Consider the following 18,211-nt stretch of genomic DNA (forward strand, 5'->3'; position numbering starts at 1 on the left):
TATGCCCATCTCTTTCAGAATTTTCCACAGTTTGTTGTGATCCACACAGTCAAAGGCTTTGGCATAGTCAATGAAGCAGAAATAGATGTTTTTCTGGAACTCTCTTGCTTTCTCCATGATCCCGCAGATGTTGGCAATTTGATCTCTGGTTCCTCTGCCTTTTCTAAAACCTGCTTGAATATCTGGAAGTTCATGGTTCACATATGCTGAAGCCTGGCTTGGAGAATTTTGAGCATGACTTTACTAGCGTGTGAGATGAGTGCAATTGTGCGGTAGTTTGAGCATTCTTTGGCATTGCCTTTCTTTGGGATTGGAATGAAGACTGACCTTTTCCAGTCCTGTGGCCACTGCTGAGGTTTTCCAAATTTGCTGGCATATTGAGTGCAGCACTTTCACAGCATCATCTTTCAGGATTTGAAATAGCTCAACTGGAATTCCATCACCTCCACTAGCTTTGTTCGTAGTGATGCTTTCTAAGGCCCACTTGACTTCACATTCCAAGAGGTCTGGCTCTAGGTGAGTGATCACACCATCGTGATTATCTTGGTTGTGAAGATCTTTTTTGTACAGTTCTTCTGTGTATTCTTGCCACCTCTTCTTAATATCTTCTGCTTCTGTTAGGTCCATACCATTTCTGTCCTTTATCGAGCCCATCTTTGCATGAAATGTTCCCTTGGTATCTCTAATTTTCTTGAAGAGATCTCTTGTTTTTCCTATTCTGTTGTTTTCCTCTATTTCTTTGCATTGATTGCTGAGGAAGGCTTTCTTATCTCTCCTTGCTATTCTTTGGAACTCTGCATTCAGATACTTATATCTTTCCTTTTCTCCTTTGCTTTTCGCGTCTCTTCATTTCACAGCTATTTGTAAGGCCTCCTCAGACAGCCATTTTGCTGTTTCGCATTTCTTTTCCATGGGGATGGTCTTGGTCCCTGTCTCCTGTACAATGTCACGAACCTCCGTCCAGAGTTCATCAGGCACTCTATCTATCAGATCTAGTCCCTTAAATCTATTTCTCACTTCCACTGTATAATCTTAAGGGGTTTGATTTAGGTCATATCTGAATGGTCTAGTCGTTTTCCCTACTTTCTTCAATTTCAGTCTGGATTTGGTAATAAGGAGTTCATGATCTGAGCCACAGTCAGCTCCTGGTCTTGTTTTTGCTGACTGTATAGAGCTTCTTCATCTTTGGCTGCAAAGAATATAATCAGTCTGATTTCGGTGTTGACCATCTGGTGATGTCCATGTGTAGAGTCTTCTCTTGTGTTGTTGAAAGAGGGTGTTTGCTATGATCAGTGCGTTCTCTTGGCAAAACTCTATTAGCCTTTGCCCTGCTTCATTCCGTGCTCCAAGGCCAAATTAGCCTGTTACTCCAGGTGTTTCTTGACTTCCTACTTTTGCATTCCAGTCCCCTATAATGAAAAGGACATCTTTTTTGGGTGTTAGTTCTGATAGAATGTGGTCCACTGGAGAAGGGAATGGCAAACCACTTCAGTATACTTGCCTTGAGAACCCCATGAACAGTATCAAAAGGCAAAATGATAGGATACTGAATGAGAAACTCCCCAGGTCGGTAGGTGCCCAGTATGCCACTGGAGATCAGTGGAGAAATAACTCCAGAAATAATGAAGGGATGGAGCAAAAGCAAAACCAATACCCAGTTGTGGATGTAACTGGTGATAGAAGCAAGGTCTGATGCTGTAAAGAGCAATATTGCATAGGAACCTGGAATGTTAGGTCCATGAATCAAGGCAAATTGGAAGTGGTCAAACAGGAGATGGCAAGAGTGAACGTAGACATTCTAGGAATCTGAACTAAAATGGACTGGAATGGGTGAATTTAACTCAGATGACCATTATATCTACTACTGTGGGCGGGAATCCCTTAGAAGAAATCAAGTAGCCATCATGGTCAACAAAAGAGTCTGAAATGCAGTACTTGGATGCAATCTTGAAAACGACAGAATGATTTCTGTTCATTTCCAAGGCAAACCATTCAAAACAGTAATCCAAGCCTATGCCCCAACCAGTAATGCTGAAGAAGCTGAAGTTGAATGGTTCTATGAAGACCTACAGGACCTTTTAGAACATAGTCATAGACTCCTATTTAAACACATATACACTTCATGTCCATACATGAAGAAACATTCACAAACATAATCCCATGTGCGCAGTATTAGCAAAGATGTGGAGGAACACATAGACACACACATAGCCACCCGATCGTTTCCTTTACTCACTTAAATGTGCCTGCACATACAAGCACAAACGTGTCCACAAACATACACATTTATAAAGATGTATGTAAACACACAGGTACATATATTGTTAGAAGTAGACCACATTAAACTTCCCACCTCTGAACAAGACTGTCTAATTGTTCCATTCTAGGTGTGACTTGTCTCCTGAATAAGATTGTGGCCTCCATGATAGCAGGCATATTATATATGCCTTTGTGCCTTCCGCAGCACCAGCGTAGCCCTCTGTACATAACAGGCATTGAGAAAATATATGTTGGTTGGTTGGCTGATACCATATCAAACTATGGTCATCGGGTCTATCCCATAAGGGAGGCCCAGGGATTCAAGGATATGGACTTGGTATTTCACATGTAGATACACAGTAAACATTTCATATTCAGAGTCCTGCTGCAGCGCCAGTCAAGAAACAGGTACTAAGTTGTTGCTGAGTCCCAAGCATTACTCAGATATAAAGAAATATTTAGACATTAAACAGAAAGTGCTCTTATCCCCCAAAGCTCAAAATCTATTGCGACTACATAGAGAACAAAGTATGACGCCCTTGATGTTTGTGATACGGCCTGTCAAACAGGCGAAACTAAATTGTATTATTTATGACTGAAATCTTAAGGAGCAAAACTCTAAAGAAAATGAAGTCTACCATAAACTCATGAGAACGGAAAGGAGCTGTGGTCGGATGGAGCCCACTGTGACCTCTGGGATACTACCAGTGGCTTGACCAGAATTCATTATACTGAACATTTATGTGCTCTGCACTTCTCTAAGTGTATATTCCATTTCACAATTTCAGAAAGCTTTAAAAAAGAAGCAGTCCGGGACTGATATGATAGTTAAAAAAAATTCATCAGAGACCCAGAATCCTTCTAGATTTCTGCTTTTCTGTCCCTGGGGAGTGACCCTCACGGCAGTTTAAGATGACTGGTGCCTCCTGCATTTTGTCCCCATGAAATGAGAAATGAGAGAGAAAAAAATAAGCTAGGTCTTTCCCTTTAAGAGTCCTTTAAGAGGAAGGAGAGAAAGAATGTTGTGTAAGTCTTACTCTCTGCCACAGTTAGGTAGTTTGACCAAGTCACACTGCTGGTAAGAACAAAGCCAGGACCTAAAACAGGGTTCCTGAGTCAAGCTTATGATCTTTTTGCAGTGTTTTCTATTGCCCACCCCAAATTGAGACCCATAATTCTAAAATGAGCCAAATATGTAGGGTCTGCCCCGAATGGGTACATATAGGTGGATTAGAAATGGACTATACTTTTTTGTTTTTTAAAGGAATGTACAGTGCAGGGACTATTGACTTGATAAATGAAATAGACATGCTAAAAAGGTCGGCCAGTGTTTGCACATCTTTCTTGTCTTGTTTATGGCAGTAGCATTCCTTTTCTGAGTAGCTGAAATATTTGGGGCTTTTGCAGGTGATTAAAGTTCACCAAGGCACCATAACTTCCTATCTGGAGGACATAATACTGAACACTGAAGAGAACACTGCAGAAGAACAAGCCAGGGCGGAAGTAGAGAAGATGGCTGAGGAAATCAATGACATTGCGTATGAAATGGAAAGCCGGTGTGTACCAAGGGGACAGATGGTGGGGTGGACAGCCCCTTTGCTCTTACTCATGTGTGTTTTTCAAGAACCTAAAATTTCATCACCAAGGAGAAACAAATAACTAACTCAGGCTTCAGTATGCATTGTTTTAACGGCAGCCAGCAGACCTGTACTTTTGTATGGCAGATGCCACACATCTGTAGTCTGGATCGCTTTCATATTTCTTACTTTTAGAATATCACAAAGCTTGAAAGCAATGTGAGTTTGTCCAATTTTACTTGGACATCACCCCAAGGTTTTTGGCTTCCATGTGTAAATTGTGTCTCTTCACACTCCTTTCCTGGGAGGCAGGGGAAGTAAAGGACAAATTTGGATTTTCCATGGAGTTAAGGAAACTCACCAGGAATGCGCTACTTCAGATCACTCAAGGAAAAGGCAGTCATAGGATCTGAGCCATGGAGCTCCTTACACAGGCAAGGAGGATCCAAGTGTAAATCGGCAGCTCAAGCAAGGCAGCAAAGGAAACACTTTTAATATGTTCTTATTTTTCAGTCGAACTCAGCTTCAGTCAGAGGAGATTGTGGCCGAGTTGGTTTACAGTTTCCTGATCCCAGAGGTGCAAAAGGACTTTGTCAAAGAAAAGGGTAAGCCAACATAAATGCTTCACTCGATAATCTTTTTAAAGATATAAGCTATTTTCAATATTCCAGAGATTTAAAACTGAGCAGAGGTATGGGGGAAATTCTGAAGAAGAATCAGAGTTATTTTCTTCAAAGTTTGTCAGGTTCTCTTGATGCTGTCCAATGGCAAAATATAATTACTTCCAGTATGGATGCGTGCAGTTCTAATAAGTTTGATGAAGCATTAAATTCCAAACCTTCTTTAAGATGCATTTCTCAAGTTCTCAAAAGAGGTGTATTTTGGGGGTTTTGTTTTTGATTGAAATAGTTGATTTACATTATTTTGTTAGTTTCATGTATACACCAAAATGACTGTTATTTATATAGGTATATACACACACACACATCTTCTGATTCTTTTCCACTATAGGTTAACAAGATATTGAATATAGTTCCCTGTGCTATACAGCGAATCCTTGTTTATTTTATATATGCTTGTGTGTATATGTTAATCCCATATTCCTAATTTATCCCTCCCCCATCTCGTTCCTCTTTGGTAACCATCAGCTTGTGTTTTGTGATTCGATTTTTTTCAACGTGAAACAAATGTTGAGCATATGCAGGGTTTTCCAACTGTGGCCGCCTTTTGCAGGCAGGGCACGTGCAAGTCAGGTGCTGAAAAGCGGGAAGCCTGACAGACCCAATGCTGTTCTGCAGCTCTGCTGAGTCACAGTATCTTTTGTTCCTGCCAGGGCTCATCTCAGTATAAATATCCTCACTTATCATTTGCCAAAAGTGGCATGTTTTTAAAGATTGCTGCTTTTATTCAATAGAGGAGGAGAAGGAAAAAAAATATGTTTTAAAGAAACAATGTTCTTCCAGAGCTTTCAGGGTACTTACTAGTGATAGTCCTGAGCCCAGAGGGAGGGAGTGCGACCAGTAGATCAATATTAAGTGAAATATGAGCCTGGGAAGTCTTAAGAGTTTGCAGGAGAATTCTAAATAGGTTTAAGAGAAGTGTAATATTTCAGATCACTTCACTTTCATGCTTTGGAGAAGGAAATGGCAACCTACTCCAGTGTTCTTGCCTGGAGAATCCCAGGGACGGGGGAGCCTGGTGGGCTGCCGTCTGCGGGGTCGCACAGAGTCGGACACGACTGAAGCGACTTGGCAGCGGCAGCAGCAGCAGCAACTAGGGAGTAAGGAATGGTGGAGTTCTAATGCATTAGAACAGAACAAAGAAATACCCTGTTTTCCCATTACACGATTGTACTGCAGTTTTTAAACCAGTACCCCCAGCAGTGAACACTTAGTTTATTCCCATGTGTTTTCCTGTAAATAGCTGTGAACATTCTGGTCATTCTTCTGAGAGTAAACTCCTAGTAGTACGATGCTGGAAATACGGAATGTATGTTTTACATTTTGATATATACCACCAAACTGCCCCCACAAAAAAACTAATTCATATCCCCATCAACAGTGTATGATAATGCCTCTACCAAAAAAACTTCAATTTTCAGATCAAATAATAAGTATTCCTGTATCACATCTTATTATAAAAGGGATCTTATGTTTTCTAGATCCTTAAGAAAATAAGCAACTCCTTTCTCCTCCTCTATCCAAAGTGAGGCCAGCCTGTTTCGTATCAGTTCACCTGAAGAAGGGGAGAAATCCTGTGTTTAACAGTTACTAGTTTATGACCCCCTCCCCCAGCTTCTCCTGACTCTGAGAGGAAGGAGCTGAAGGAGTCTTGATCTATAGGAATCAGTGGGAGTAATCTGTGGGCACACTGAGCAAATCCTTACCTCTTCCCTTTATATGGATGTAGCCCAAATGAAGAAAGCCATCTGGATGGGGAGTACACATTATATTTCTTTCTCTTTCCAAGTAAGGCATCCATGCATTATAAATACTCTTTACCCCAAATTAAGAACTATCACATACAAACCAGTTGAGATATCTCATTATTGATTTATTTGGATGCATTAAAAATGTTTTATTGAGGTCTAGTTGACTTAGTTTCAGCTGTACAACAATGATTTAAATTTTTTATAGATTACATTGTTTAAAGTTATTATAATATGTTGGCTATATTCCCTGTGTTGTACAATATATCCTTGTAGCTTATTTACTTTATACATGGTAGTTTGTATCTCTTAACCCCTTATCCCTATCTTGCCCTTTCCAACTTCCCTTTCCTCACTGGTAACCACTATCTGTGGATCTGTTTCTGTTTTGTTAAATTCATTTGTTTGATTTTTTGAGATTCCACATGTAAGTGATAACTGCAGTATTTGTCTGATTTATTTCACGAAGCACAATACCTTCCACATCAGTCCATGTTGTTGCAAATGACAAACTTGTTTTCTGTTTATGGTTCTATAGTATTCCACTATGTGTGTGTGTGTAAACATACACATACCCGTGTCTTTTTATCCTTTCATCTGTTGATGGACATGTAAGTTGCTTCCATATCCTGTCTATTATAAATAATGTGAGGAGCCAGCTCATTGGAAAGGACCCTGATCCTGGGAAGGACTGACAGCAGGAGGAGAAGGGGAGACAGAAAATGAGGTGGTTAAGAAGCATGCCTCCCTCTGTAGTTTTTTGAAAAGTTTGAGAATAGGTACTTACCTATGAAGCCATCTGGTCCAGACTTTTGTTTGTTGGGAACGTTTTTTTATTACTTATTCAATTTCAGTACTGGTATTTGCTCTTTTACACTTTCTATTTTTCCTGGTTTAGCCTGTGAGATTCTACATTTCTAGTAATCTGTCCATTACTTCTTGGTTCTTTATTGGTATATAGTTGTTCATATTGTTCTTTTATTTCTGTGGTGTTGGTTTTAGCTTCTCCTTTTTCATTTCTGATTTTATTTGGTCCCTCTTTTTTTCTTGATGAGTTTCACAAAGGATTTATCAATTTTATCTTCTCAAAGCAAGAGCTCTTATTTTCATTGATCTTTCCTACTTTTTAAGAAGTAGGCTACATTTCAATTATTTCTTCTCTGATCTTTGATTTCTTTTCTTATACTGACATCTGTTAGTTGGTCGGTGTACGATCAGATTCTTGGTTTGAGATATTTCTTTCCTGAGGTAGGCTTGAATCACTATAAACTTTCTTCTTAAGAGTTGCTTTTGTGACATCCTAGAGATTTTGGATCATTGTATGTTTTACTTCATGTGTCTCCATGTATTTTTTTTTTTAATGTATTTATTTTAGTTGGAAGCTAATTACTTTCCTGTATTGGTTTTGCCATACATTGACATGAATCTGCCCTGGGTGTAACATGTGTTCCCCATCTTGAACCCCACTCCCACCTCCCTCCCCATCCCATCCCTCTGGGTCATCCCCGTGCACCAGCCCCGAGCATCCTGTATCATGCTTCGAACCTGGACTGGTGATTCGTTTCACATATGATAATATACATGTTTCAATGCCATTCTCCCAAATCATCCCACCCTCGCCCTGTCCCACAGAGTCCAAAAGACTGTTCTATACACCTGTGTCTCTTTTGCTGTCTCGTATGCAGGGTTATCGTTATCATCTTTCTAAATTCCATATATATGCATTAGTATACTGTATTGGTGTTTTTCTTTCTGGCTTACTTCACTCTGTATAATAGGCTCCAGTTTCATCCACCTCATTAGAACTGATTCAAATGTATTCTCTTTAATTGCTGAGTAATACTCCATTGTGTATATGTACCACAGCTTTCTTATCCATTCGTCTGCAGATGGACATCTAGGTTGCTTCCATGTCCTGGCTATTATAAACAGTGCTGTGATGAACATTGGAGTACATGTGTCTCTTTCAATTCTGGTTTCCTCGGTGTGTATGCCCAGGAGTGCAATTGCTGGGTTGTATGGCAGTTCTATTTCCAGTTTTTTAAGAAATCTCCACACTGTTCTCCATAGTGGTTGTACTAGTTTGCATTCCCACCAACAGTGTAAGAGGGTTCCCTTTTCTCCACACCCTCTCCAGCATTTATTGCTTGTAGTCTTTTGGATAGCAGCCATTCTGACTGGTGTGAAATGGTACCTCATTGTGGTTTTGATTTGCATTTCTCTGATAATGAGGGATGTTGAGCATCTTTTCATGTGTTTGTTAGCCATCTTTATGTCTTCTTTGGAGAAAAGTCTGTTTAGTTCTTTGGCCCATTTTTTGATTGGGTCGTTTATTTTTTTGGAATTGAGCTGCAGGTGTTGCTTGTATATTTTTGAGATTAATTCTTTGTCCATGCTTCATTTGCTATTATTTTCTCCTATTCTGAAGGCTGTCTTTTCAGCTTGCTTATAGTTTGCTTTGCTGTGCAGAAGCTTTTAATTTTAATCAGGTCCCATTTGTTTATTTTTGCTTTTATTTCCAATATTTTGGGAGGTGGGTCATGAAGGATCCTGCTGTGATTTATGTCGGAGAGTGTTTTGCCTATGTTTTCCTCTAGGAGTTTTATAGTTTCTGGTCTTACATTTAGATCTTTAATCCATTTTGAGTTTATTTTTGTGTATGGTGTTAGGTCTTTTACAAGTGGCTGACCAGTTTTCCCAGCACCACTTGTTAAAGAGATTGTCTTTTCTCCATTGAATATTCTTGCCTTCCTTGTCAAAGATATCCATAGGTGCATGGATTTATCTCTGGGCTTTCTATTTTGTTCCATTGATCTATATTTCTGTCTTTATGCCAGTACCATACTGTCTTGATAACTGTGGCTTTGTAGTAGAGCCTGAAGTCCGGCAGATTGATTCCCCCAGTTCCATTCTTCTTTCTCAAGATTGCTTTGGCTATTCAAGGTTTTTTGTATTTCCATACAAATTGTGAAATTATTTGTTCTAGCTCTGTGAAAAATACCGATGGTAGCTTGATAGGGATTGCATTGAACCTATAAATTACTTTGGGTAATATATTCATTTTCACAATATTTATTCTTCCAATCCATGAACATGGTATATTTCTCCATCTATTAGTGTCCTCTCTGATTTCTTTCACTAGTGTTTTATAGTTTTCTATATATAGGTCTTTTGTTTCTTTCAGTTCAGTTCAGTCGCTCAGTCGGGTCTGACTCTTTATGACCCCATGAATCGCAGCACACCAGGCCTCCCTGTTCATCACCAACTCCTGGAGTTCACTCAGACTCATGTCCATCGAGTCGGTGATGCCATCCAGCCATCTCATTCTCTGTCGTCCCCGTCTCCTCCTGCCCCCAATCCCTCCCAGCATCAGAGTCTTTTCCAGTGAGTCAACTCTTCTCATGAGGTGGCCAAAGTATTGGAGCTTCAGCTTTATCATCAGTCCTTCCAATGAACACCCAATATTGATCTCCTTTAGAATGGACTGGTTGGATCTCCTTGCAGTTCAAGGGACTCTCAAGAGTCTTCTCCAGCACCACAGTTCAAAAGCATCAATTCTTCGGCAATCAGCTTTCTTCACAGTCCAACTTTCACATCCATACATGACCACGGGAAAAACCATAGCCTTGACTAGACGGACCTTTGTTGGCAAAGTAATGTCTCTGCTTTTTAATATGCTATCTATGTTGGTCATAACTTTCCTTCCAAGGAGTAAGTGTCTTTTAATTTCCTGGCTGCAATCAGCATCTGCAGTGATTTTGGACCCCCAAAAAATAAAGTCTGACACTGTTTCCCCATCTATTTCCCATGAAGTGATGGGACCAGATGCCATGATCTTAGTTTTCTGAATGTGGAGCTTCAAGCCAACTTTTTCACTCTCCTCTTTCACTTTCATCAAGAGGCTTTTTAGTTCCTCTTCACTTTCTGCTGTAAGGGTGGTGTCATCTGCATATCCCAGGTTATTGATATTTCTCCTGACAATCTTGATTCCAACTTGTGCTTCTTCCAGCCCAGCGTTTCTCAGTATGTACTCTGCATATAAGTTAAATAAGCAAGGTGACAATATACAGCCCTGACGTACTCCTTTTCCTATTTGCAACCAGTCTGTTGTTCCATATCCAGTTCTAACTGTTGCTTCCTGATCTGCATACAGGTTTCTCAAGAGGCAGGTCAGGTGGTCTGGGATTCCCATCTCTTTCAGAATTTTCCACAGTTTATTGTGATCCACACATTAGGTAGATTTATTAGATATACTTTAATTAGGTTTCATTTATTTTTATTTTCATTACTCTAGGTGGTGGGTCAAAAAAGATCTTGTTGCAATTTATGCCAAAGAGTATTCTTTGTTTCCTCTAAGAGTTTTGTAGTGTCTGGCTTCACATTTAGAGCTTTAATCTATTTTGAGTTAGGGAAGTCTTCAGCTATTATGTGTTCAGATGTGTTCTCTGTCTTCTCTTTCTGGGACTCCTGCAAGGTAAATGTTAGTGTGTGTGATGTTGTCCTGGAGGTCTTTCACACTGTCCTTATTTCTTTTCATTTTCTTCTGCTTAGCTTGCGTGGCTTCTGCTGCTCTCTCACAGCTTACTGGTCTGTTTCTCGGTGTGACGTCATCTACCGTGAGCCCTTCTGGTGTGTTTTTCGTTTCGGTTACTGTATATCCATCTGTTTAGTTCTTTATATTTTCTAACTCTTGGTTAAAAACATTTACTGCTCACTTGTTCATCCAGTCTTCTCTGGAGTTCCCTTTTTTGTTGCTATTCTGCCTAATTTTTTTTTTTTTTTGAAGTATAGTAGCTGAAACTCCAATACTTTGGCCACCTCATGCAAAGAGTTGACTCACTGGAAAAGACCCTGATACTGGGAGGCATTGGGGGCGGGAGGAGACGGGGACGACAGAGAATGAGATGGCTGGATGGCATCACCGACTCGATGGACGTGAGTTTGAGTGAACTCCAGGAGTTGGTGATGGACAGGGAGGCCTGGCGTGCTGTGATTCATGGGGTCACGGAGAGTCGGTCACGACTGAGTGACTGAACTGAACTGATAGTTGATTTACATGTTGTGTTAATTTCTGCTGGACAGCAGAGTGATTCAGTTACACATATATGTGCACCCTCTTTTTTACACTCTTTTCTGCTATGCTTTATCACAGGAGACTGAGTATAACTCCCTGTGCTTTACAGTCAGACCTTATTTATTCATTCTGTGTTTGGTGAATGGGGGCTACATTCTGGGAGGCTGTCTGGGGGGCCCAAAGTGTCTCAGAGCTGGTGTTGTCCTGCTGGTTGGTGTGGCTGGGACCCAGCGGGTCCAGGACTGGTGCCAACCTACTGGTGGGTTGAGCCAGGATCCAAGGTCTCTTGCTATAGTAGGCCCTGGGGGTCCCAGTTCTATATTACCTGTGTCCTGGTGTGTCGGGCCAGGTCCTGGGCCCTCTGGTGGACAAGACTATGTCCATGGGTGGCTGTGGGCTTAGGGTGTTTTAATGCCACCTGCCCACTGGTAGGTGGTGTTGTGTCCCTGCCCACCTACTTGCTTGGCCTGAGGTATTCCATTACTGGTGCCTATAGATGGGTGTAGCCTATGTCCCAAGGCTAATAAGCTACAGGGAGGATTACAAAATAGTGCTCACCAGCACTAGTATTCATGTGTTTGGGCAAGCTCCCCCAAGTGGTTACTGCCAGTGTCTTTATCCCCAGGGTGAGGTCCAGTTGCCTTCTACCACCCCGGGAGACTCTCCAAGATTAACGGGTAGGCCAGACCCATGGTCCTTTCAGATTATCTCTTTTGCCCTAGATCGCACAGTGTATAAGATCTTGTGCGTGTCCTTTAAGAGTGGAGTCTGTTTCTCACAGCTCACAGGGTCTGCTGACAGCAAGCCCTGCTGGTCTTCAAAGCCAAATGTTCCAGTACTGTCTTGCCAGTGCAGGAACCCTGTGCTGTGGAGCCCAATGTGGGGCTCAGACCCCTCACTCCTTGGGGTGAATCTCTGCAGTTGTAGTAATTTTCCTATTTGAGGGTTGCCTACTAGGGGTACGGCCCTTGACTATAGCACAACTCTGCCCATCCTACCTGTCTTATTGTGGTTTGTTCTATATTATCTTTAGTTGTAGAGGTCTTTTCTGGTAGGTTCTGGCCTTTCTCATCTATAGTTTCTCTGTCAATAGCTGTAATTTTGCTGTGCCCATGAAAGGAGTTGAGCTCAGAGTCTTCCTAATTCACCAACTCTTATTTTTCTAAAATTTGATAGATAGGAATGACCTTGAAGGCCTGTATATAGATGAAGATAATAGTAACAACCAAGGTTTAAATGCATACCAAGTTCCAGAAAATGTATTAAGCATTTTAGAAATACCTTATCTAAATTTCTTATAACATCTATAGATGTGTTCTCATACTTTAGTTAAGGAAATTAGTGCTTAGAGATGTTATGCAATTTGCAGATTGCACCATGGTCTATGTGGCTCCAAAGTCCCCATTCTTTCAACCATACGGCTGTGGAGTGTTCTAAGTTGCTATGTGATTTACCCTATATAAACTAGCTGACATCTGAACAGCATAGAAGCCGTGGTACTTCTTATTGTCCTTTACTGGCTGTATGACTTTAGGCAAATCACCTGATCTCTGTGTCTCAGCTGCCTCATCTGAAAATGGGAATAGTAATAATACTCTCTTTTAGGGTTGTGAGTAGTTTAAATGAATAATTATATGCCGACTACTTAAAACCATACCTAGCACAAAGTAAGGACAAATGCTAACTGCTACCACCATCATCATCACAGTTACCACTTTTCAAAAGGGAAATGGGATGCTTAATGTACTAAGCCCTGATAATAAATAGTCTTAGAATGCAGCACTGGGAACAACTTCTAAAGCCATGAACTCAAATTCATCAGTCAACAAGTACCCTTCATATTAGGAACTGAAGCACAAAGAGAAGCATGAGACAAGATCTTTACCTTTAGGTCATTTATAATCTAGGTGAAAAACAAAATGTGACTCACCTGAAGCACTTGAACACGGAATAGACTGGTGCAAACTCAAGTGTGGTCGTGATAAATGTGAGCTGCCTCAGTCAAAGACTTCCTGGAGGAGCTGGACTTGGGCTGGGCTTTGCAGAGGGCAGAATCTGGAGTACAGGTATTCCAGGTGAGGGAAGCCACTCAGCTGTGGAGTGAAGGCAAACCTAGTGGGGAGGAGCATGAGTGGACTGAACAGAGAGTGAGCAGCAATATTGAGATGTAGGTTGAATTACCTTTGGAATGTGTCCTTCCAAAACTGCAGAAAATTTTCTTTAATCCAGTCAGCTTTAAGCAAGAGAATATGTGGTTTGCAAAGTTATCATTTCTGTCTCTACTCTCTTGAAAACCTCTGGCAATGATCTGTTCTGACGTCCAGAGTAACACGTCTCCTGTCCCTTTGACACAGTGAGGAACGCTCAGCGGAAGCATATCCTGGCAGCCCATCAGGTCATCCACAGGCACACAGAGGACATGCTCAAGACACATTTTGTTCAGCAAGGGCAGACCTCAGACCCTGAGCTACTTGAGGAAGAGACTGAAAATGAACAAAATTCCTAAGGTGAGTTTGATTTTTCATTTGGAAGGGAGTAGGAGGACAAGCAGCATCATTGAGCTCTGTGCTGTACTCTAACAATGATAATGTGGAAAGTGAAGCACTCCCATTTAAATGGGTGCATTTCATGCATCTGTTTGACAGGCCTGAAGCAGTTACTGTCTGCCAAGGTTTCCACTACCAATTCAAGAAAAAGTACTCTTGTGCTTTCTGTCTGTGGCAGCCCAGACTGAATGCAGGAATACAGTGGGGAAAGTATTGGTGCATTTCATCTCAGTTATGGAATCTGCTATTGAAACTGTTAGTTGATATGACAGCAGTTAGACTGTTTTGACCAAAAAACAGGACTCAAAATTATTTTTGTAGGTTTTGTTAGCAAATGACTATACTCTATCACAAATAAAGCTACAAAACATGTTTGTGTTATTTAAAACAAAAACCTTGTTCTCATGGAATTAGATGAGGTATCCCTGTCGCACTGAGCTGGCTGCTCAGCTTGGCATGAGGCACAGCCTGCCCAATTCGAACCCTGATGCCCTCTACAGTAGCCACAAGACTGGGTCTTAGGTGCACCTAACATTCATGCTCACAAGATGAACACAGGCCATGTTTGGTATGATTTGAGTATCAGTCTCCTCAGAAAGCCATAAGTCCCCACAGCTTCCAGCAGCACAGCATCAGGGGTCTCTCTCTGCGGGCGCTCTTGCTGAATCCACACAGAGGACCATGTATCAGAATCCCTTAGTCCCCAGGTTACAAAGCTCAGGTGCAAGGAAAAGAGCTTCACATTGGGTGGGTGCAGAAGCTGCCTTGGTTTACATGCCCTGGGACCAGTCTCTCTCATAATTCCATTGGCATAGTTTCCAGGGTCCCCCCAGTGGATCTGCCCAGTTACAAAAGTCAGGAAACTGACTCAGGAAACCTCAAAGTTACAGTTTCCTGTTAGGTATTAATAGTTTATTTAAAATCCCTCCCAGTCAGATACTAGTTACTAATTGGGTCATTTTCACCTTAAGTAATGTTGCTTACATGTGCTCAGTCGCTCAGTGGTGTCCAACTCTTTGTGGCCCCATGGACCATAGCCTGTCAGGTTTCTCTGTCCATGAAATTTTCCAAGCAGGAATACTGGAGTGGGTTGCCATTTCCTCCTCCAGGGGATCTTCCTGACCCAGGGATCGAACCCACAACTCCTATGTCTCCTGCACTGGCAGGCAGATTCCTTACCACTAGCACTACCTGGGAAGCCCAGTGTTGCTTGGTGGCATAGCTGACTATGTCAGGTTACTGGAGAACAGAGCTAGAGAGTTCAGAGTAAAACTTTCCTGAGAAGGGGGACAGAGTGGACCTTTACCTGTAACTTTTCCCTTAACCCTCTCATGGTAAGAGGCACACTGTTTGCTATTTTACCCGCGAGGGTGTGCTGTCAGGTTAGGGAAGGCACTAAGGCTTAGGGGGCAATCTGAACCTGGCATCGAGGAGGTTTGGGTGTTGGCAGCCTACCACTAACTGTATAATCTTATACAAATAATTTCCTTGAGGTTTCCTTAAGGTTTACACATGAACATGTGACCAAGAGGCCTCCTGCAGGGAAATCTATTGGGACCTTAAATCTCAAAGAGGCTGATGGTAGGAAGGTTGAGATGAGGGAGCAGTTAAGAAAGACCAGAGAGAAAACAGATAAAGAATTCTTAAATTTCAGCAGAAAATCCTTTGTTTTTCATTAATAATGAAATAACCTCTGAAATCAATGAAAATATAAACCATATATTTACATGTAATGTTCCATCTATATAATAGCTGCTGCTGCTAAGTCACTTCAGTCGTGTCCGACTCTGTGTGACCCCACAGACGGCAGCCCACCAGGATACCCCATCCCTGGGATTCTCCAGGCAAGAACACTGGAGTGGGTTGCCATTTCCTTCTCCAACGCATGAAAGGGAAAAGGGAAAGTGAAGTCGCTCAGTCGTGTCCAACTCTTAGCGACCCCATGGACTGCAGCCCACCAGGCTCCTCCGTCCACAGGATATTCCAGGCAAGAGTACTGGAGTGGGGTGCCATTGCCTTCTCCGTATAATAACTACATAATATAAATTCAAGAATCAAACCATTTTGCCTAACTTATTATTGTGTTAAAAATCAGCCTTAGAAGTGCAATTACTCCATTGGGTCCCTTGGATCTCTCCCTATCCAGTTGATGTTTGAGAGTGAATGAGAATTTGAGCATTCATTGGGAAGAACTCAGTTGTAAGGCATTGCCAGCCAGTGCTCCAGATGGATGAAGGGCTGAGTGCTTTGGTCTTGAAACAGTGATCTGGGCAGCATATCACAGCATCCTGTGGACGTATAAAGACCCATCTTTTTTTTTTTTTTTAATTTTTATTGGAGGCTAATTATTTTACAATATTATATTGTTTGGTTTTGCCATACATTGACATGAATCCGCCCCGGGTGTACATGAGTTCCCCCTCCTGAACCCCCTCCCACCTCCCTCCTCCCCTTATCCTCCCTCTGGGTCATCCCCGCATACCAGCCCCGAGCATCCTGTAACATGCATTGACCCTGAACTGGCGATTCATTTCACATATGATAATATACATGTTTCAATGCCATTCTTCCAAACCATCCCTCCCTCACCCTCTCCCACAGAGTCCCAAAGACTGTTCTATACATCTGTGTCTCTTTTGCTGTAAAGACCCATCTTTCTGGTGGAAGATGGGAGATGGTGAAAGGGAAAGTCGCTCAGTCATGTCCGACTCTTTGTGAGTCCATGGAATTCTCCAGGGAGGTGATGAGGGCTGACTTAAGGCAATAATATAAATTATAACAGTGAGCTGAGACATACCACTGTGACAGGATGGTGGAGTAGAAGGACATGAGTTTACCTCTTCTTATGGAAACATGAAAATCACAACTAACTGCTGAAAAACCATCGACAGAAAGACGTTGGAACCTATCCAAAAAGAAGAAGCCACAATGAGATGACTGGAGGGGCTCAGTACAATCAAATCCCATATGTGCCAGGTGGGTGACCCAGTAACTGGAAAATAATTTTACCATAGAAGCTCTCCTGCATGAGTGAAAGATCTGAGCTCCATGTCAGGCTCCCTACCTTGGGGTCTGGCAGTGGGAGGAGGAGCCCCAAAAAATCTAGCTTTGAAGGCCAGCAAGATTTGATCAGAGAAATTCCACAGGACTGGGGGAAACAGAAACTCCGTGTGTGGAGGGTGCACTCAGGACCTCATGACTCACAGTGACGCAAGGGAAAAGCGGTAACCTGTAAGAGACTGGGCCAGACTTATCTGCTAGTGCTGGAAGGTCTCCTGCAGAGGCGGGGAGCAACCGTGGCACTCTGTGGGGACAGGAACACTGGCGGCAGTAGTTCTAGGGAGTACTCATTGGTGCGAACCTCCTAGAGGCTGCCCTTTTCTCGCTGAGACCTGGCCCCACCCCACAGTGTGGGCGCCGTGGGCCAAACAGCCAGCAGGTCAGGAGCAAAGCCCTACCCATCAGCAGACATGCTACATGTAAAAGGATGAAATTAGAACACTCAACACCGTACACAAAAATAAACTCAAAATAGATTAAAGCTCTAAATGTAAAGCCAGACACTACAAAACTCTTAGAGGAAACAAAGAATACTCTTTGGCATAAATTGCAACAAGATCTTTTTTGACCCACCGCCTAGAGTAATGAAAATAAAAATAAACAAACGAAACCTAATTAAAAGCTTTTGCACAGCAAAGGAAACCATAAATGAGACAGAACAACAACCCTTAGAATGGAAGAAAATATCTGCAAATGAAGTAAGTGACAAGGGGTTAACCTCCAAAATATGCAAACAGTTCACACAGCTCAGTATCAAAAGCACAAACAACCCAATCAAAAAAAAAGGAAGAAGGCCTAGACAGACATTTCTCCCAAGAAGATATATAAATGGCTAATGGCCAAGGGGCACATGAAAAGATGCTCATTGTGAATTATTAGAAAAATGCAAATCAAAACTACAATGAGATTATCACCTCACACTAATCACAATGGCTGCCACCAAGGAGTCTACAAACAGTCAATGCTGGAGAGGGTATGGAGAAAAGGGAACCTTCCTACACTGCTGGTAGGAATGTCAGTCAGTGCAGCCACTATGGAAAACAGTATGGAAGTTCCTTAAAAAACTAAACATAGAACTACTCTGTGATCAGGCAGTTCCACTCCTGGGCATACATCCAGAGAAAACCATGGTTCAAAAGGATACATTCACCAGTGTTCATTAAAGCACTGTTTACAGTAATCAAGGCATGGAAGCAACCTAAATGTCCATCGACAGATGAGTGGATAAAGATGTGGTGCATATATACAATGGAATATTACTCAGCCA

At 41.9% G+C, this 18,211-nt stretch overlaps 1 protein-coding gene across 1 annotated transcript in view; it reads left to right on the forward strand.

Moving 5' to 3' along the window:
• Window positions 1–18,211, forward strand: part of CFAP91 (cilia and flagella associated protein 91) — a 123,781-nt gene that overhangs the window by 78,908 nt on the left and 26,662 nt on the right. Inside the window, exons 15-17 of the mRNA XM_055434433.2 lie at window positions 3,667–3,815; window positions 4,350–4,441; window positions 13,693–13,845. Coding sequence (XP_055290408.2) covers window positions 3,667–3,815; window positions 4,350–4,441; window positions 13,693–13,844 — 393 coding nt within the window. The 3' untranslated portion in view covers window position 13,845. The remainder of the gene's footprint in view (window positions 1–3,666; window positions 3,816–4,349; window positions 4,442–13,692; window positions 13,846–18,211) is intronic.

The sequence above is a fragment of the Moschus berezovskii genome, chromosome 1 (assembly GCF_049115385.1).
Source record: "Moschus berezovskii isolate FMDL1 chromosome 1, NW_MosBer_1.0, whole genome shotgun sequence".
In the NCBI taxonomy this organism is placed as follows: Eukaryota; Metazoa; Chordata; class Mammalia; order Artiodactyla; family Moschidae; genus Moschus; species Moschus berezovskii.